Raw genomic sequence first — 21,229 nt, forward strand, 5'->3', positions numbered from 1 at the left:
GTCCCTGCTTTCCCTGATGCATTCATTAAATGATTGCATGGGTCAAGTGCATGGGTCATTAGGTAGAGGATGGGGTGATTCAGGGATGGAGGAAACTGGGGAAGCCTAGCGTTGGCACAGGTGACTCTGGGAGACTTCCCCCACCTGAGATATCCCATGATCTGCCTCCTGCCCCTTTGATTTGCTAAAGACCTATGGGCCTCCTCCAGGCCCCACCCAATCATATTCACTTATCTTTTGAAGATATTCAGGTCACATAGCACAACTGAGAAGAAATCCTGCTGGTTTTGCTTCCCTCCAGCCAGTGTAAATCCTCCCATGTGGCCTCCTCCTCCCCAGCTTCCTGAGTTCTGCAGATCTTCAGAAGATAAGTGTGCGAGGAATGCAAGAGGACCACTTGAAATCTGGTGAGGGGCAAAGCCCATACCTTTGGGGACCCAGCAGGGCAGGATGGGGGTGGGGCATGCTGCAGCATCTCTGCAAAGAATTCCGAAGCCATCTGGTCATTCATAAGGGCAAATGACTGGGTGGTTTCTGTAGAATTTGTTACTTTGAAACAGTCATACATTTTGTTGTTGTTGTGGGGTTGTTGTAACTTTGAACGATCATTAAATGATCTGTCGAGGATTACCTGTAATTGCCAATCAGCATTTTAATTCCCAGTAAACATTACGTCATTGGTTTTCTACCAGCACTTATTAGGTGATTGCTTTATGTCCTTTTTTCCATTCATTAGTCAATTCTGTATGATTCTGAGTTTATGTATTGAATATATTAGTTCCTTCATTAAAGGCTATCCAAAGCAATACACAATGAACAAAAATCAGGCATTATTGCTGAAAAAATACCATATCCTGTATAGTACAGGAAAAGTCTTAAACTATATTGCTTTTCAAACTCAATACCATATACCCATGATGGCGAACCTGTGGCACGTTGCGCTCTCTTTGTGGGCATGTGAGTCATTGCCCTGGTTCAGTTCCAGGGCGAGCATGCACCTCCCACCGGCCAGCTGGTCATCAGGTCTCTGCTGTGCATGTGTGGGGTGAATGGATGCGGGAGATCTCTGCTGCACATGCATAGGGAGCAGATGTGCATGGGAGCCTTGTGCGCACTGCATTTTGGGAGTTTGGGTGCCATCATTGCCATATACTAAGAAAATATATATAGCAGCTTTGAACTGAGATAGTGGAAGAGTGCATGTAAAAAACAGTCCCAAGCTAGAAACACAGAAATTATACTGCTGGCATGCAGAATGTATATTATAGGTAGTAAAAAGAAAATCATTGGAAATTTTGCATTTCAAAATTAGGTACTTTTAAAAAGATCTATCCATTTAAAGAAATTACTCATAAATTAGGGAACACTGAATACTTAATGCATTCATCTGTCTAGACAATCATTTCAAAGACCATAATCCCAATTCTCAGTTAGCTGGAGCTGTCCTCACATACCTGGAGTTGACTCTAGAGCGTTATTATACAGACGGAGAACACAGCCAAAACATGAAGAGGGACTTGCACTTCAGATTATATATAAACCTTCTAGGATGGGTCACCAGGTGGGTGGAAACTAGCTCCACTTTTGGAGGAGGGATTTGAAATATTGGCTGAATAAATCATACATGTTCTGTGTGTATTTTGTTACACATATCCACCTCTGCAATCATTCTTGCATTTATTGCAACAAAATGTTTTGACATACTTTAAATAAGAACTGCTATTAATCAATACAATCAAGTCATTCTTAGTTCTAAGCATTATTGTAGAATTCTCAAAATTGTGCATAATTGTGAAAAGTAGGTAAATTCTCTGCCTTTAAAACATTCAGCTTCAGATATTTGATACCCATTTTCTTTTATATGTTTGTCAGGGAAAAATTTCTGTATGCAACTCTATCTCTTCACAATCTTATTTGCCTGACTTAATCTTTTGTGGATCATGGTTTATATCTATATCATCTAAAAGTATAACAGGAATGAGGATGCTTTTTGCAGTTAGTGGTACTTTGATAGGAGTGTTTTAAGAGGTAGTGTGAGACAGGGATGTCAATGAATGTAAATACATCAAGCGTATCAGAGACTTAAATTTATTTTATTCCTTAAGCCACCCCAACCCCCATACAATTCATTGTGCCTGAGATTTCAGCAGAATGATCCTGAAGTGATGTATGGACCAAAGAAAAGAAACAAGGGTCACATATATTTCTCTTATAGAGTGGTTGAAAAGGGAAAAGAAACTTCAAAGAAAAACTCATAAAACACCTGTAAAAATGTATCCTACAGAAATATAGGTAATTGTTTCTAGAATCATTTATTTTGGAATATAGGACGATTGTTGTGGTCAATCTAAAGTAATTTTATGTCTATAGAAAATTTTTATACTTAAAACTTTTGTGTTTAAGCTAAATTGACATTTTAAAAAGCAGTACAACGTTTCCTATTAGGTAGTAAACACCTTTTTTATTAGTTTACGGCAATATTATTTTGTTTTTTGTAGACAGCTGCCACAGCCAAATTGTCCTTGACAATTTACATGTCTATATACTAGTGATTTAAATCTTTATCCCAGAAAGCTATAAAATCATTGCTGAATACAAACATATCACAGACTGAAAATTAAAATACAATATTCTATTATAGAAAATGTAGATTTATAATATTTTATTTATTTACACATTTTAACTAAAATCTGTCTCTCAAACATGCCTCCTTTACTTAAACTTCTGATGTCCCTTATAACCATACATAAAATTTTACCTCTGGGAACCAGACTACTGTAGGTTTTCCTCATAGAAACATGTAAATAAATTATAAAAATATAGCAATAGCACTTAGACTTATATACTGCTTCGCAGTGCTTTACAGCCCTCTCTAAGCAGTTTACAGAGTCAGTGTATTGCCCCCAACAATCTGGGTTCTCATTTTACCCACCTCGGAAGGATGGAAGGTTGAGACAACCTTGAGCCGGTGAGATTTGAATTGCCAAACTGCAGCTGGCTTGCAGTAATGCACTCTAACCACGGTGCCACCTTGGCTCTTTACCTCACTGACAACACAGTATTCTTTAGGGCTGTATCAAAAAAGCATGTTTATTTTTAATATATACAACTCTCTCAAAAAAAGGAAAAAGGATATCTAGGCCAAGGTGATAACTACAGAAATTTATCTTATTTTCCAAAAGCGAATATCCCTTAAAAATTAACAGAGAGAAATACAACCCTGAGAAAGAGAATTATCCCCTAATCTTGTTCTTAAATCCAAGGAGAATCAGGTATTATTTTCTTTCAATGGTAATCTGAGTGAAGAATGATACTCTATAATTAAAATAGTTCAAATTTAGGCTTCTCCTACTTTTAAGTATTAATTTCAATATCCATGAGAACCAATTATACTTCAAAGGACAGGCAACAGCCAATAGCAGGTCTATTGCTTGATTATATACAAGATTGATCTTTTTAAATATAAAAATAAAATTATCATTTTCATTAGATGTGATTGGACATCTTAATGTTCAGTATTAACCGGGATACTTGAAGCAACTAATGATATTGCCTGATATCTAAAGAGAGAACAACACAATAAGCCCAGTCCATTTTAAAGATTTTCTCCCACCACCATCTGGAAGGAGTAAAGACTTACCTTTGGTGGCCAAGTGAGCAACTCATTCAACAACAGTTTAAAAGAATGACATGATTAATCTTTCTTGAAACTAATACCACCTTTCCCCCCTAGACCTATTTCTAAAGACAAAAATGGAAGAAGCAACTGCTTTTTCCATTTAAGATCTAGAAATTTAAGTATTATAGGTTCCCAAAAAATAATAATGCTGGTTGAGCATAGTGTTGTTTTGACTCTCATTCTCTTTTTCTCAGATACAATTCCAAGTGAAGAAAGATACCTTAACCTGCTGTATAATACTCTGCAACTACAGGTGAAAGAAAGAGTGAAAGAAAAAAAACATATTTAAGAATCCTGGAGCATTAGCCTCCTAAGTAAGCAGCTTATATTCTTTACCCACATCCACAAAAATTTGCAGATGACAAATATCCAGTTCCAGGGGAAAAATAAACTGCTACTCTTTGATTTTTCAGAGCCAGAAACTTGTTGCTCATTAGCTCAGAGTTTAACTGAGCCGTAAGTCTCTAGTGAAAACTTGTTTATGCTTAAATCAGCTTGCCAATGAAGTAATTAAATGTTGTTATCTGCATTTGTACATGTTTCTCAAGCATCAGATCTCCTTGCAGCTAAATTACACTAGCATATTCAAAAAGAAACTACAACCCCTTATGTGGAATACTAGTCCCAAAGGCTTTTAAAAATTTATTTTGTCAACATGAAGAGTTTTGCATCAAATCTTAATGGTAGTTAGTCAAAAGAATGGGATTAGCTTGTTAGTGAAAAGTCTATCTCTTGATATCTTTACCCGAATAAAATCATAGATTATATTTTCTTAATTACATCCAAAATTTTCACAATGTCACTGGAGAATTGCAGAATGCAAATCATGTTAGGGAAACTATTTCTTTCAAATATTTCCTTGGAAGACGAAAGGAACTAAAGATATAGGCTACTTCATTGTTCTTCTGTACATCGATGGTCTGCCTTTTCATATAATTGTTCTAGAAATCCCATCATATTCTTCATCTCATCTGATTGCTGAATGATATTCATGTCATCAAGAAGAGCGTGTGGGTTTCCAATCTTCAAAATCTCATTCTATAAAATAGAAAGTGTAACAGTACAAAATGAAATTAAAATGAATGGAATATTTTTTATTCAATCAATGGCATACGTTCAAGACAAGCGACTTGAAACATACTACCATTATTTCTACTCACCTGAAGAGTAGGTAGTTTGAAATATTCCACTGAAAGACCAGGAAGACCTAGGTCATGTTTAGCATCTCTATGAAATAACTGGAAAGAACGGAGAAAACAATGTTGATATAGAACACCAAATGTTTAATTCTTTCCCCATAAAGATAGTCAATTGGGACTGGAAAAAAATGTTAAATCAAGGTACCCACATGACCAAACTCAATTTTATAATCATGTTAATGGCAATCATTAAGTGAATCACACTGTTACCTGAATACATTCTCCCAAATGGGTGCAGGAAACTAACAAAAAAAATAGGTAGTCCTTGATTTACAACCACAATTGTGTCCAAAATTTCCATTGCTAATCAAGAACAGCTGTTACATGAATTTTGCTCCATTTTACATATCTTGCTATAATTGTTAAATGAATCACTGAAGTTGTTAAGTTAGTAATATGGTTAAGTGAATCTGGCTTCCCCATTGACTTCTGCTTGTCAGAAGGTAACAAAAGGTGATCACAAGACCCCCAAGATGCTGCAACCATCATAAATACAAGTGTCCAAATTTAGATTATGTGATCATGGGGATGCTGCAATGGCCGTAAATGTGAAAAACAATTCTAAGTTGTTCTTTTCGGTGCCATTGTAACTTTGAATGGTCACTAAATGTAAGTCAAGGACTACCTGTATTGCAAATTGTGGTCATGTGACTGTGGGATGCTGCAATCAGTCATAAATGTGAACTGGTTGCCAAGCAGCCAATACACAACATTTTACAATGGCTGGAATAACTTGAAGAGCCATAAAGAACTATTCCAAGGCTGATGTAACATCAGTCACTAAACAACTGCTTGTAAATTGAAGACTACCTGTATCTGCTTCTGGAAAAAAGAGACTGTTATTTTCATTTCTCAAATTGCTTTGTCAAGAAAAAAGTAAGTCTTGTATAATTCTACTGCCCAAAACTAAATCCAGCACTGGCTCCCAAATACCTCATCTGCTTCTGTTTCTAATGTTGCCAGCTCATGTTTTAATGCTTTTATTTTCTTTTGAAGTATTTGCACTTTTTCATCCACTGTATGTAATGTTGAGACATCTTTGGTTATTTCTTCCTATGGTTAAAATGAAAGAGGATGGCAATAAATGTATTTAAAGTAAGGATATACTGCATTTGTGTTAGAATTAAGACAAATTTTATATAAGTCATAAAGTTTATATAACATATTTCTTCTCTCATTACATGGAATGTATTGAAAAAATTTCCTGTTAAATAAATATTAGAAATATTAATATATAATTTGTAATTATGCTACAAGTTATAATTTACAAGTTATAATTTGTAAACTGGAATAAAAAAAAGTCATTTAAGGATTCACATATGCAGCACCTTGGGTTTCAAAATTTAGTTTTCTATTCTACTTTGAGAAGGAGGAACTATATAAAGTTTATATAAACTTTATTAAAAGCTTTAAAAAATTCTTCTAGAAATGTAGGTATTGTCTTTCAAGGAAATGAAATCAACTATGTTTCCAGTTGCTTATCCATTAGTCCCAAAACAGAAGCCTCTGGTTTTAATTACACTTTAGCCTTTAAAAACATGTGCATTAATAATTGGAAGATGCTCCACCATGAGGGAAAGGGGTGGAGGAGGTGAACTAAAGTTCAAACAAAGTTAAATTTGAAGTAAAGGAAGGAGAAAGAGAGGAACAGGAAGAGGAGGACAGGAGAAGAAAAGGAGGGGGATGGGAGGAAAGCAAAGCAATGGTGATGAGGCAATTAGCAGTAGCAGCCGCAATCAGTGAGCAGCCACATCTACTGCTGAGCTGGCAGGCGTAACTATGAGTGTGACCAGTGCAACAGTAGTCGCAACTAGGCAACAAGATGCTTACTGAGCAGCATTGGTAGCAGATGCATCTGGCGAGTGCAACCAGCGAGCAAGAATGCAGGCACAACTGGCAAGTGCAACCAGTGGCAGGAGATGCAAATGACACAATATGTTTTTCAAGGGCAGCAGCAGCAGGGCATTGGGTGCAACAAGAAACTTAGTGTAGAGAAGATGAAGAAAAAGGAGGAAAAGTTAACATGTATATAAGATAAAATTAAGCAAGTTAAAGAAACAGAAGAAAAGAGGGAGAAGGCATGGTGTCAGAACAGAAAGGCGTTGGAACGGAATGGCAGAAAGACTTACAGTGCAACAGCTGAGAATGGTGGAAAGACAGCATGGAACATGGCAGGTGAAACAGTGCAACCTTGAATATTTCAGCATTAACCACAAAAGATCAAACGAATAAAGAAATAAAACCCTGCATTTAAACTCAATGAGGGCACAGAGAATTTAGAAGTAAATCACTGGCTGAATGGATAGTGCTGTCTAGATAACTTTGTATTCTTAGACCAATCTACATTACTTTAATGAAGGGCTTCTGGCAGGAAATGGGCTACACATCACAAGAACCAGGAAGAACATGTTTGAAAAACATCTGACTGGGCTTATCCAAAGAGTTTAAAGCTAAAATTGGAAGAGGAGGGAGATCAAGCTTTAGAACCTAATCCCAAGCATAAACCTTAAGACATTCAATCATGGTGAGAAGAAAGGGAAACTCAAATATAAAATAGGTGATGTAGGAAGCAAATGCAGAGTCAGTCAAAAAGAACTCAGATGCCTATATACTAATGCTCAAAGTATGAGGAACAAACAAGGTGAACTTGACCTCCTAGTGCATGAGGCCAGATATAACATTGTTGTCATTACTGAAACTTGGGAGAGATAAAACCCATGACTTGAATGTACTGCTAGGAGGATTTAAATGGTTCAAAAGAAACAGACCTGACAAGAGGAGGTGAGTTTATATTGTATGTAACAGATAACTACACTTCTGCAGAAATGAAGGGGGAAAAAACTCTTCTTGAATCCATTTGGGTTAATGTAAAAAAAGAATGACGTTGCCATAGGTGTATACTACAGACCATCCAAACACCCAGAGGAAATAAATGAATGTATTGCTAATCAATTATCTAAAGTGCACAGAAAAAATATTACAATATATTCGTATGTTAACATTTTTGGCTTTTTTACACATCCAATGGACATGATAAAAATGTTCTTTCATGTCATTCACATTTCCAAAAAGATTTAAAGTACCGTTAAACATTCTAGAGTATTTCTCTGATGACAAGCACCAATAATACATCATTTATAAACCTTCTCTTTAAGATTAGAAGATAATGTAAATGCAGTTTTTTCAACTACATTTTTCCCATTGATTCATTTATATATTGTAATCAAAAAATTTTTAACCTGTTTTAACATACTGTACATTTCACTTGTTCTTCTGTTTCACATTTCAACAGAAGTTCATACATTTTAGCAATAACACGTTCATTGTTACTACATAGTTCTGATTCAAAATTAGTCTTACATCATTCAAAGTCATAAAACCTTTTATGCATTTTAAACTTTTCTGATATAAAAAAAACATTGATAAGTATATCCTTCTATCATCAAATCTTTTCTTAATTTCATTTTACTGTTGCTTATAGTGGCTCGCATGATTTAGTTAAATCTCCATTAATATCTATTTGTGCCTTCAGTGAAGTAAAATCAATTTCACACATTTTATAAAATTTTGTCCAAAATTCATGAGTTCTAAATATTTAAGAAAAGCCAAATGCATATTGTCAAAAGCCTTTTCTCCATCAAAAAAGATCAATGTGGCTTGTTTTTCATTATGTTATTCCAAATATCAAACTTAGTTCTAACATCATCCTTCAAAGGTCTTTTATCAAAAACCATGAATAAATCTTGTAAAATTATTTTCAGTCTTTCAGCTAAAATTGTTGTAAACAATTTGTAAACATATTTCAATAATATTGCTCGGTAATTTAATTAATAACCCTTTTGCAAATTTTTTAAAGCAAAGTCTCTCTTGTTTTTGTTTGGAAGAGGAAATCTCTTCATCTGTACATTAATTATTCCCCAAAATGATTAAGAGATGGGGAAGGTGAACCTTAATGTCCATGTTGGTGCCACTGAATTAAGAGCACAGATGGAATTCTAGAACTCTGGAAGCTCAACTCTCAAGCCAACTGAGAAAACTTTTCAATTTCTGCAGTTTATTCAGAAGGAACCATCAATCAAAATCCACCACTCAGTGTTTCAAATCATAGTGGCTCTCTGCACCTTTGACGACCAACTGATTTTTAAAGTTCATAACTCACCTTAAAGCAAAATAAAAAAGATTTAAAAGGAAAGAACAGTAATGATGTGATATTCCTTTTTATAAGTATCAACAACATTTTGCAATGTATGGAAGATTAATAATTTATTATGACATGTTACAGATGCTTGGAGTAGTAATAATAATATATGAATGGAAATAATAAAGTCAGGCAAGACTGTTCATTGATTTTGTATAACACAGCTATGGGAAAATCTCATTTGTGGAACATTGTTTAGGATATCATATTAACTATTTACTCACACAATGTGTTATATAAATTCTTAAAATCCATCTTCTCTTCCTTATTTACCTCCAGATGCTGCAATCCTTCTTCCATTAAAATATACTTTTTGTTTTCTTCTTTTAGAACCTTTTGTACATTGCTCAGATAATTCAGCTCATCCACAGGAACTTCCAAAGTTGCAATACATTTCAGAAGCCTTCAGTAAATTGTTAAACAATATTATCACTTTATGTTAATACTATCATGGTTATCTGTAATATATGAAATCATGCAATGAAAATATCAAACCAAATGAGATAACTTGATACTAGCACTAAAATTACTGTGCTAAAAATGTCTCCCTGTTGAAGATCAATGAAGTTCTTCAATTTGTAATATATTTGCTTCCCACCATCTCTGATCTTTGACGTCAACAAAAGAAATGTAAAGCACTTGGCCCATAGAGAAAACTGTCAAGTCCAAAACTGAGTATGATCAATTGCTTAAGTTACAACAGCCCCCCCGCAACAAGAATTTGACACCCCCTCAGATATGTGACCACATTTTGGGTGTTCAGCAACTAGCCCCATTTGTGGCCTCAGTCATGTAACTGCAATTTACTTTTTTTTTTTTTTTTACCAAAAACTGTTTCCTTCCAGTTTCCAGCAAAAATCACCCATAGCAAACAATGAGTTTGCTTAACTGCCATGGTGTTCAATCTAATAACTGCTGGAAAAACTGGGTCAGTCATATGATGATCTGATTTATGACCATCACAACTTATAATCATAATTACCATCCTGAATTATAGTTGTAAGTCAAGGGCTATCTATATATCAATTAGTGCAACATGTCTTTATCTGGATAGTGACAGTATGCACACATAAATGTTTGAAGTCAACATATAACGTAGGCCTTTGCCTTAGTGATAAAGCTGTATTCTACTGGGTTAAAGCAAATAATCCTAAATTACAGACCACAGTTATTTAGTTCAAACATCTACTTAAAGTAAAACTAAGGGAAAACACTATGGCTTAAGCTAATATATGCCATTTCCCCCTGAAAATGCCTATATGGACCATGCAAGGATTAGAATTTTCTTATAATTAAGAATGGTATTGTGCAATTCAATATATTATTATTTAATGAAAGAAATTGATTTTTTTTAAAAAAAAGTAAAGTCACACATATTGGCAATCACAGAAGAATATCAAAGAGATGGTGGGGTAGGTCCCTTAATACATATTGTATTATATAGAAATAGAAAAAGTTATTTATCCTGCTGAAGCAATTTGCATAAAATTCAGAAAACTTTGTAATTTGGCAAATTTAAATATCCACCATTCTCATAAAAAGTGTTTTGGGGCAGCTTATAATATTACAAATTCTTTCTAACATATGCTTAAAAGTTACTATCAGGTTTACAAAGTAATTCAGATTGGAAACATGTCCAGATGAATTCATTTTTCTTTATTGTAAGGTTATTTTAAAAGAACCTTGTACGTTTCAAAGTATTTTTCTCCTATACAGCTCACGAAAATAGGAATGGTTCCTTTTGAAATGTTTACTATGCCTCTTATTCAACTGTTCCCCTGGCTGTGGCTCTTCACCTTGTGAATCACCCAAGGTCATTCACATATACCATTAGTTACCTAGCCAGGTTTATAGTTTATGGTTATTGGTGCAGCTACTGTATTTTTCAGGCTAAAAGACACACTGGAGTATACGACACACCACGATTTTAAAGAGGTAATTTTTTTAAAAAAAGGTTTTGTGCTCCCCAGCCCCCAGAAGCACTCTGCAGGCCTCCCAAACCCTCTGCACACACCGTTTTTTGTGGAAAAGGGTCATGCAGAGAGTTTGAGATGCCTGCAAAGTGCTCCTGGGGGCCAGGGAAGGCAAAAATGCGACACGCGGGGGTTTGGGAAGGCGAAACTGGGAATGTTTTTTGCAAAAATGGTGTGTGCAGAGGATGTGGGAGGCCTTTAGAGTGCTCCTGAGGGCTGGGGAGGGCAAAAAACAAGCAAAAACTGGCCAGTTTTTCACAAAAACAGGGCATGCAGAGTGTGTGGGAGGCCTTTAGAGTGCTACTGGGGGCTAGGGTGGGCAAAAACAGCCCTGTTTTTGTAAAAAAACTGGCTCTTTTTTCACTCTTTTTTGCCCTTCCCAGCCCCCAGACCCACTTTGCAGGCCTCTCAAACCGTCTGTGCATCAATTTTTGTGAAAAACAGGATGTGTGGGGTGCATTTTCAAGAGGCCAAAAATGTTGTATTCAGTGTATAAGACGCACCCAGATTTTCACCCTCTTTTGGGGGAGAAAAAGTTGTGTCTTATACTCGGAAAAATACAATAATTCTTATCTTATAACCATTTGTTTAGCACCTGTCTGAAGTTACAACATTGAAAAAAGTGACTTACGAATCCTCACACTTACAACCTCACACTTATAAGTACCCCTAGTAACATGATCAAAATTCAGGCACTTGGCAACCAGCACAAATGGTTGCAGCATTCCAGATCACTTGCAACCTTCCCACCTAGCTTCAAACAAACAAACTCAATAGGGGAAGCTGGATTTGTTTAATGACCATGATTCATTTAGAAACTGCAGTGATTCGGTTAATTGTGGCAAAAAATTTTTTGTAAAATCTGGCATGACTCACTAAACAACCACCTTGCTTAGCAATAGAAATTCTGGTCATAAGTTGAGACTACCTTTATACCTTATTTTCCTACACCTGCTTAAGAGAGTGGAAACGCTTAAGAGAATAGCTGCATACTAGAACGTTCAACATTTCAACATATGCACTAACATACCAATTGAAATAAATATGTTACTTCTCTTTATCTTTTCATCTTTTAATAAGCTGAATGTGTTTTATTAGGTTCTAATTGGCAATAATTCTGATTCTAGATGTTATAGGCAGAAATATTAAAATTCAGGAACCAATGATATTCTAATGATTTTTCCTATAAACATGGAAAAACATTAAGAAATAATTTATAAAAAATCTAATACCAGACAGTCAGTGACAAGCTAAACTTGACCCAATATGTGGCATAGTTGCTCCAAAAATAACTAATAGTTTCAGGGTACATTAAGAAGCACTGTGTAAATCAGGGGTAGTCAACCTTTTTATACCTACTGCCCACTTTTGTATCTCTGTTAGTAGTAAAATTTTCTGACTGTCCACAGGTTCCACAGTAATGGTGATTTATAAAGTAGGGAAGTAACTTTATAAAATTTACAAAGAAGAGTTACAGCAAACCCCCACCACCCACCATGAAAGCTGGAACACCCACTAGTGGGTGGTAGGGACCAGATTGACTACCACTGGTGTAAATAACATGTGAAGTCCTAATTATCCTCTGTTTTATGTGCAGGCTTTCTTGAGCATATTTAGAATTCAGAGGAATTTCAGAAACACCATTTCAATTTGATTGCTATTACTTGGCTATTAATGATGTAAGAAAAGAAACCCCTATTTGTACTATTACTTGATGTATATAGGTAGTCCTCACCTACTGACCACTTGTTCAGTGACTGTTTAAAATTGTGATGACCCTGAACTTAGAACTTCCTAGTTATACTTATAGCTAATCTGCAATGTTCCAGATGTCATAGCTCCCATATGGTGATTGAGATTCAGGCACTTGGCAACCAACTTACATTTATGACATGCAACCCACACCTCATGGTCACATTATGGAGATTTACAATCCTTCCTGCTGGCTTCTCACAAGTAATGTCAATGAGGAAAATGACGGGAATGTAATGTCAATGAGGAAAATGACGTCATCAATCTACTCTCCAACCTTTCTGCACTGCTACAACTTGCTCCCAAAACTTGGGTGTTGCATCTAGCCTTCCAAGCCCTCCCCCATTCATGCATGTTCTTACACGGCCTCCCAGGACCTATCCCATGTTCCTTATCTGGGACTCCCTGGTTTCCCTAATGCATTCATTAATCTAATGCACAGGTTGTTAAGTGCACATGAGGTATCTCAGGCTGGGAAAGACCATGGGGGGACCTAGAGCTGGAACAGGCCACCTGCTTCCAACTACCCAAAGCCTCCCCCCACATCCACTGAGATATCTCATGATCCCTTGGGGTCCCCATAGTTGCTTCGCCCCCCTGAATCCTGCCCAGCTGCGTCTGCATAGGTGAAATCTAAGGAAACAGCTTTACCACCATCTGAGTAAGAGACAGAGATTGCAGTTCAGCCTGAGACAAAGGAAACAAGCTCTGCATTGATTAGTTGCCGCTGCCTTCATGCAACAATCCCTGAAGCTGATTCAAACTAGCCACCCAGTCACAAGCAGAAGGCTGCTGCGGCACTGCCCAGGCTGGGACCAAACAAGGTTTGCAGGGACGCTAGCTTTGTGGCAGAAAACCCAAGTTTTTTTAGTCAGAAGCTGATGAAGCTGTTTTCCTTAGATCTCACATTCTTACAGCTTCACCAGTATCAGAGTAAAAGGTGGTCATTTTTCTGTCACATGAGTTAGCCTGCTCTAGAGCTCTTCGAAAGGTAAGCAAGCGATTAGAAACACGTGAGGAGGAGCAAGTGGAATCCGGGGAGGGGGGCTAGCAAAGCAGATCCAGTGGGAGTGGAATGGGGGGGGGGGGGCGTAGGCAGGGTGCATGTTACAGGGTCAATGCGGTCAGTCGAAGGATGAATGGCTGCTGTGGTACTGCAACATACATAACTTCAGAACTGGGTCGTAAGTACTTTTTTTGGGAGGGGGGTAGCATAATTTCAAACCATCACTAAATGAACTGTCGTAACTCAAGGAATACCTGTATTACACTGCTAACTGCAGACAACTTATTTTAAATCTTTTTTGAGGATAAAACCTATTGAATTCAAAGCATTTATATTATCCTAACATTGGATGAACATTGGCAGGAGTTTTGGGCTGTTATTGTTTAAGTGTTTTCTTTACCTTTCCTTGAGGATATTCAAGTGCTTTTCAGTTTCATTGTAATCTTGTGTAATTTCATAGAGAATAGCTCTGTAAAGACAGATAATATATTAACATTTTTTACCCATATGCACATTATGTGATGCTTTTATGTCTTTGCCTGGAAAAAGTGTTAATAGCAGACACAAAATCATTTGCACACCAAGATATTCTCAGTATAAACAGGATTGATTTGTCTTGCTTTCTGCTTTTGAAAATTTCCTGTATAATTGTTAGCATTTATATGTGTTGATGTTATGTAACACCAGATGTATTTGTTTACATGTAATTAGAAGTGCAACCGAAACCATTGTGCCAGCATTCAGCTAGCAATCAATACTAATTCCTTTTTATTCCAGATGTGTGTTTACATGCACTCTGTGCAACTGAAACTACTGTGCAAGTGAAGACATCATTTGTTTTTGCCAAAAATCCAGCAAATACCAGAACTGCATTTCAGAGGTGTCCATTTAGGTGAAATCAGTGCAATCAAAATTATTGTGCAATTAAAGAAATCATTCAAAATTGCAAAAATCCAGCCGAGGTGGCGCAGTGGTTAGAGTGCAGTACTGCCGGCCACTTCAGCTGACTGTTATTTGCAGTTTGGCGGTTCAAATCTCACCGGCTCAGGGTTGACTCAGCCTTCCATCCTTCCGAGGTGGGTAAAATGAGGACCCGGATTGTTGTTGGGGGCAATATGCTCACTCTGTAAACCGCTTAGAGAGGGCTGAAAGCCCTATGAAGCGGTATATAAGTCTAACTCCTATTGCTATAATCAAATCAATATCTTTTTAAAAATTTCCTAAGTTCTTTTACTTAGAAGATATTATTAATGACAACTGGATTTATTAATCCTTAAAGGGAGGAGATAATGAGTACTTACATTATTGTCCAATGGATCTTGGATTCTAGACTCTTTTTAATGTTCTTTGGAAGTCGTTGGCATTTCACCTTTTGTTTTGAAGATACTATCTTGAATTTTGTTTCCGGAGATTCTGTTTCAACTGCAAAAAGTAAGAATGCTGGAAGACTTTCACCTAAATCTGGTTAGACTGCTATGCTTAGTGTTATAATACTTAGTGTTATATAATTCAAGTGAGATGTTGCAGTATTTTCTCAGTAAAAGATTTCCTTTATAAACACTAGGGAAATTACAACAAATAAATTTAAACCAATGTGGCTAAATCCTGAACTGGTTCTCAAAATATTAGGATTTGGTTAGATTTTTATATCAGCGTTTTTGCAGTACAATCCTAAGGAAACAACCAACAAAAAGTATAGAACAGTGGTAGCTAGCCTTTTCTGAAACAAGTGCCCAAAACGTGTGTCCAACCCCCAAAATGCAATGCACACACGGCTCTCATGCATGTGCCCTACTCCCCATGCATGCGTAGCAGAACCACCCCCCCCCCCGCATGCACTCCATGGATGCACAGCAGACTCAACAACCAGTTGGCTGGTGGGGGGCATGCATGCATGTGCGGTGGAGCTGAATGACAGCTCACGTGTCTACTTGTCAGCTGCAGTTACATGATGTCTGTACCAGAAAATCATGATACATTCTTGTAGAAATCCTCGAGATCTTATTTTATAACAGATATTACAAAATAAATATAGATTTTATTTCAATGTTGAGTGAGACCATGCAATTCAATAACTATTTGTCATTTAAAACTTGATAAATGAAGGGAGTGCTGGATAGCAGCACTGAAATTATTTTCTACATGGAGAATTACTGTTATATAGGTTTTTGCTCCAATAATAGTTTTATAACTATATCAGGTGTTCAGTTATATTTCTGATAGGGTGACAAAAGAAAAAGCTTCAAAAATGTATGCACTATTAATAAAAATTTCCATAAAGCTTTTGTGGATTACCAAGGAAAGGGAGCACACTACCTAATGTGTTTGAAAGGTTAAGTTTAAGTCTCCCAAGAATAAAAACAACACAAGACTCTTTGGTTTTGTTAGTTTAACTTGTTCTGTCAAATATTTTTTTACAGAATTAACATTATCTTCTATCATTTGCTTTGAAGTTTGAGACATACTTTGAATTTATTTTGCTATGTATGATTACTTATTTTCAATTCATATAGTTAGTTATTTGATGTAAAGGACCCTGAGATTTTAAAATAACAATGTATTTGTATGAGAATTTTCTTCTTATTGTCCAACCTATGTATACAGTGCATTCAAAAAGTATTCAGACCCTTCACTATTGTCAATATTGCTATGCTGCAGCCTGATTCTACCATTTTTGAAATTCATTTTTTTCCTCATTAGTCTACACTCAGTACCCCATAAAGACAGAATGAAAACAGATTTTTAGAAATGTCTGTAAATCAACCTGGCAAATATTTTCTTTTGTCGATCACTGCCCCAGTTTTGTCCCAAATTCTGTGGGACAGGGTAAAGACAGTCAAGAGACAAGAATAAATCAAAACAACCGCATTATAAATACTAATATGTCTTAGATATTCATTTTCAGGGTTCTTATAGATAAGAAATGTAAAATAATACCGTCAAGAAACATTGTTTCCTCTTCCTCTTCCATTTTCCAAGCTAGCAAGCAGTATTTCTTTCTATCCAAAAACACGACATTTATATTTTAAAAACAGGCAACAGTTTTTTAAAAAAATGTATGCTCTATACAACTTGGCTTATCAACCTGCATGATAGCTTATGGTAATCTTTTAATGTATTTTAATATGCCCACTCAATCTTGCTCTTTATCAATCCTGTGTATACCCATTGGAATGAAGTCCTACCAAATAGCAGGGCTTTCTTCTGTCTGAAGCTTTCTTCTGCCATTCTTTATAAATTTCCTTTATAAATAGGTAGCATGTTCTGTTGTATTTATGAAATGTTTGAATTTTATGTTGTTGAAAGAAATGTCCTTCTGGGTTCGGTTCCAAGTGGGGAAAAAGACACTGGAGACATGGAGGCTGCTTGGAAAGATGGTTTAATGGTGGACAGGACCACATGGCTTGAGTCCTGAACAGAAAAGGTGATCACATGCTTCAATGTTGGTGGAGAAAAAGAGAAGGAAGGCCTGAGATGCTGAGTTCCTGGTTTTATGCCTTCTCTGTCCTTTGGTCTTGAGCTTGTATTCTGATTGGTTGTCAGACTTCCATGGGGCCATGCAGGGGCAACTCTCTAGGCTGTATTTTGAATCCAGGTTTGGTTGAGTTCTCAGATGCCATGTGGTGAGTTGGGTAAAGGGCCAATATTATCTGCCATTTCAATATTTCCTAGGATATTTCATTTTTCTAGGAGAGGGCTGGGTGATAACTTTCCACAATGTCTTATTTCTAAGATAATCATTGCACTCATCATTCTCATACTGGGTCTAAAAACGTTTGTTCTCTCTAATCCTATCTTTACCAAATACCATCTTTACCCATAGAATTTTATTTTATTTCCCTGAATGCCATATAATTTCACTGTGGTATACTTCTAACTAGATAAACTTAGAATTATGCAGTACCATAAATTATTATTAGAGCTGTGCAAAGGATCTGAAGGGCACTTTTCAAACCATGCAGTACAAGAAAAGCATCCTCCCCCAAACAACCATGTCCTCTGAAAGATTTGCTCCAGCTGTTTCCAGTCTTTCCCATATCACTTATATGCACATGCTGAACCCAACACAGATAACTTTTTCAGCAAAGTAAAACAATTCTTCATTTGAAAAATCCTAGAAGCTGTGCTGACCATTTGGGAAATGCATGTGCCTCAAATGACCAAGTGCATGCTTCTTTTGTGACAATACACTGCAAAATCATTGTAAAGCCCCAATAATGATCAACAGCATTTACTTTATATTAGGACATATTTCTATGATAGTTGCTGATACATCTTACTCTCATCTTTTGATACTGCTCAGCAACATATAATTTTCTGGAATACAATACAATTTTTTCATTATTTTTTCTGGACATTTAGTACAAAGGACTCATTAAATGTTGAGGTTAATTCATTGCAAAAGAGCATGTGATGACATATAGCAACATGTCTTGCTATATTTTTGTTTATATAGACCAGTAATCAAAACTGAAATCCCTATATAAAGTTCATATTCATGCAATGCCTTCAGCTTTTGTTTTACTACATTATGTCCAATAAAGATTTCAATAGCTCAGTCAACTATATAAAAATAGATACTTATAGGTACTTCATCTTACAACTGGTTGCTTAGCCTCTGCAATGTTTGCTTTACAATATAATTAAATAAATAAAAGGTCGGGACAGAAAATGTGTGTGTGTGTGTGTGTGTGTATAGTGTCACACCCCCTGATAAGCCCCAATTATGGGAGGAAGCTAACTGCTTCCATCATCTGTCAATCGGCTCGTCACAATTATGCCACAGGTCTCTTCCTTATCAGCTGAAGCCAGGGAAGAAGGTATATATTTAGTGTCACAACTTAGCATAATGGCTAAGACGTTTGCCTAAGATGCAATACAGCACAGGTTCGAATCCCAGTAAGGGTATGGCTAGCTGATGAGAGCTAAATAGCTTGAAATAGATCTATACTAGTCTCCCTTTATTTATTTATCAGCACAAATAAAAAACACAAATATAACAAAGGTAACAGTAAAAATATTGGGTTTCTGTCGTGATGGACTCTTGTGACGAGCCGATTGACAGATGATGGAAGCAGTTAGCTTCCTCCCATAATTGGGGCTTACCAGGGGTTGTGACACTAAATATATACCTTCTTCCCTGGCTTTAGCTCATAAGGAAGAGACCTGTGGCATAATGGCTAAGACGTTTGCCTAAGATGCAATACAGCACAGGTTCGAATCCCAGTAAGGGTATGGCTAGCTGATGAGAGCTAAATAGCTTGAAATAGATCTATACTAGTCTCCCTTTATTTATTTATCAGCACAAATAAAACACACACACACACACACACACATAAAGTCACAACCCCTGGTATGCCCCAATTATGGGAGGAAGCTAACTGCTTCCATTCTCTGTCCATCAGCTCGGCACAAGAGACCATCCAGACAGAAAGCCCAATATTTTACTGTTGCCTTTGTTACATTTGGGCACAAATACTACACACACACACACACACACACACACAGCTACAGCACTATTCTTTTCACCAACACTTCAAAAGTACTGAGCCCTTTATATAATAACTATTCAGCATGTTCACTGTAGAGCTTCTATACCTCCTAGTGGCCAATCTACTTCAATAATACATACGGTAATTATAAACAATGCCTAGTGCTTTTCCAATGGTCTTATTTATGCAAAAAAGAAAAAAAAGAAAAGAACACTTTGCATATATTTGTTGTATATTGAAAATATACTTGTATATTTCCAATACACGTTAGGCTCAGAAAATGGTATTATTGTATAAGCGGAATTTTAACAACAATTTTACACCTGTTCATTTGATCTTGCTGAAATCAATGGCAATTTCTTCTGAGTAAACACATATAGGACTGGGTCTTAGAATGAAATTCTAGTCCTTTAAATAAAAATCAACATAATAAAGTCATGCAGCTATATCAGCAAAAAAAGAATAGGCAGGTATTATTAAGTCATATATAAAAAGATGACATAAAAAAGTGAAATAGTTGTTAAGTGAATTTTGCCTCATTTTACGACCTTTCTTGCCACAGTTGTTAAATGAATCACTGCAGTTTAGTAACAGGCTTGCTAAGTGAATCTGGTTTGACTCTGTTTGTCAGAAGGTCGCAGAAGTCTACTTATAACAATTTCCAGTAGAATCTCTGCTGCCAAATGCCCCTAAATTGAAGCAAGAATTATCCTAGGCTGCACGTTTTGCATTTCATTTCCCTGTCTTGGTTACTGCCAATGATATTAATGGGGAGTGGGGAGTAGGATCCTCGGTGCCATTTTGGGGGTCCAGAAACTGGAGCCTTATGCAGCCTTGTAAACAGGTTATCTTTGGCAACATTCTGAAAGGGCTTGCCAATCCCCCCCCCCCCCATTGAGCTGCTGGAGGTGGCTAATAGCAAAAGCATTTAGATTTATGTATCACTTCATAGTGCTTTACAACCCTAAGTAATTTACAGACATTTTCTGCATTGAGCAAAACCATTACAGCTGATTTCTATTTTTTCTAAACATCTATTCAATATATCAGTTGGGAATTTTTTTAATACCAGATTGTGCAAGATTGATGATCAAAGATAATATCACCTGCAGTTTATATCCTCAGGATGCAGGCAATACTTTTGCATCAGCTTTTTAACTAGGAAACTTGCACAACTAATCAAATCTCTTCCAGCCTTCAAAATCACATTTTTATGTGAGAACAGCTTCAGTGAGAAGAGCCAGAAAAAAGTATTTAGATTCACATACTGCTTCACGGCGCTTTGCAGCTCTGCCTAAGCGGTTTACAGAGTCAGCATATTGCTCCCAACAATCTAAGTCATTTTACCCATCTCTGAAGGATGAAAGGCTGAATCAACCTTGAACCTGGTGAGGTTCGGCAGCTGGCAGTCTTTCTCGCCATCTTTGTCAATTTTAAAGTTAATTTTAATGTCAATATTTGTTATTGTAATATTTTAATGCTTTATTCTATTGTTTTTACTTATTGTAAGTCGCCTAGAGTTGGCGAAGTGCACCGCTACTTAAACCTGTCCTTTGAATACGGTTTCCCCGGCTGAAAACGCCACTAGGCTATAAGGCTATTCTACCTAATGCCAGCATCGATATTTCAATGCCCCAATAAACCCATTCGCTTTTCAAACGCCGCACGGGAGTTACCGTACATTGCAATTTATCCTACAAAAGTAATCCGCGGCAGCTGAAAGCCTGCGCTCTTCTTCCCGAACTCCCTACTGAAATGCCAGTTTTGTCACAATGCAGGCTACCCACCCATTGTAGAACTCACCGTTTTTATTTCTACGGTTACTCCCTCTCCAGATCGGCCGTTCGTGCGAATTCAAAAATTGCGGGCGCTCATGGTTTCCCCCGCAAGTATTAGTGCGCATGCGTTAAGGAAGGGCAATTGCGCTTGC

The 21,229-nt window shown here is 36.6% G+C and overlaps 1 protein-coding gene across 1 annotated transcript; it reads right to left on the reverse strand.

Moving 5' to 3' along the window:
- Positions 1–2,968: 2,968 nt before the first annotated feature.
- On the reverse strand, positions 2,969–21,184 carry LOC116505403 (centromere protein Q-like). The gene is made up of 8 exons (XM_032212622.1): positions 21,103–21,184; positions 16,745–16,806; positions 15,109–15,229; positions 14,208–14,276; positions 9,350–9,479; positions 5,812–5,931; positions 4,840–4,917; positions 2,969–4,717 (listed from the first exon to the last, which is right to left on the reverse strand). The coding sequence occupies exons 2-8, from the start codon at positions 16,776–16,778 to the stop codon at positions 4,574–4,576; spliced, it is 696 nt and encodes a 231-aa protein (XP_032068513.1). The 5' UTR covers positions 16,779–16,806; positions 21,103–21,184; the 3' UTR covers positions 2,969–4,573.
- Between the last annotated feature and the right edge of the window lie 45 nt (positions 21,185–21,229).

Source organism: Thamnophis elegans, chromosome 3 (genome assembly GCF_009769535.1).
Source record: "Thamnophis elegans isolate rThaEle1 chromosome 3, rThaEle1.pri, whole genome shotgun sequence".
In the NCBI taxonomy this organism is placed as follows: Eukaryota; Metazoa; Chordata; class Lepidosauria; order Squamata; family Colubridae; genus Thamnophis; species Thamnophis elegans.

Excerpts from the sequence above, each read along its gene's own strand:
- LOC116505403 (XM_032212622.1), bottom strand. The coding sequence starts at position 16,778 with ATGGAAGAGGAAGAGGAAACAATGTTTCTTGACG. Across the intron at positions 14,277-15,108 it reads AAGATCCATTGGACAATAAT|AGCTATTCTCTATGAAATTA; the intron begins GTAAGTACTCAT and ends CTGTCTTTACAG. Across the intron at positions 4,918-5,811 it reads TAGAAACAGAAGCAGATGAG|TTATTTCATAGAGATGCTAA; the intron begins GTATTTGGGAGC and ends CGTTCTTTCCAG.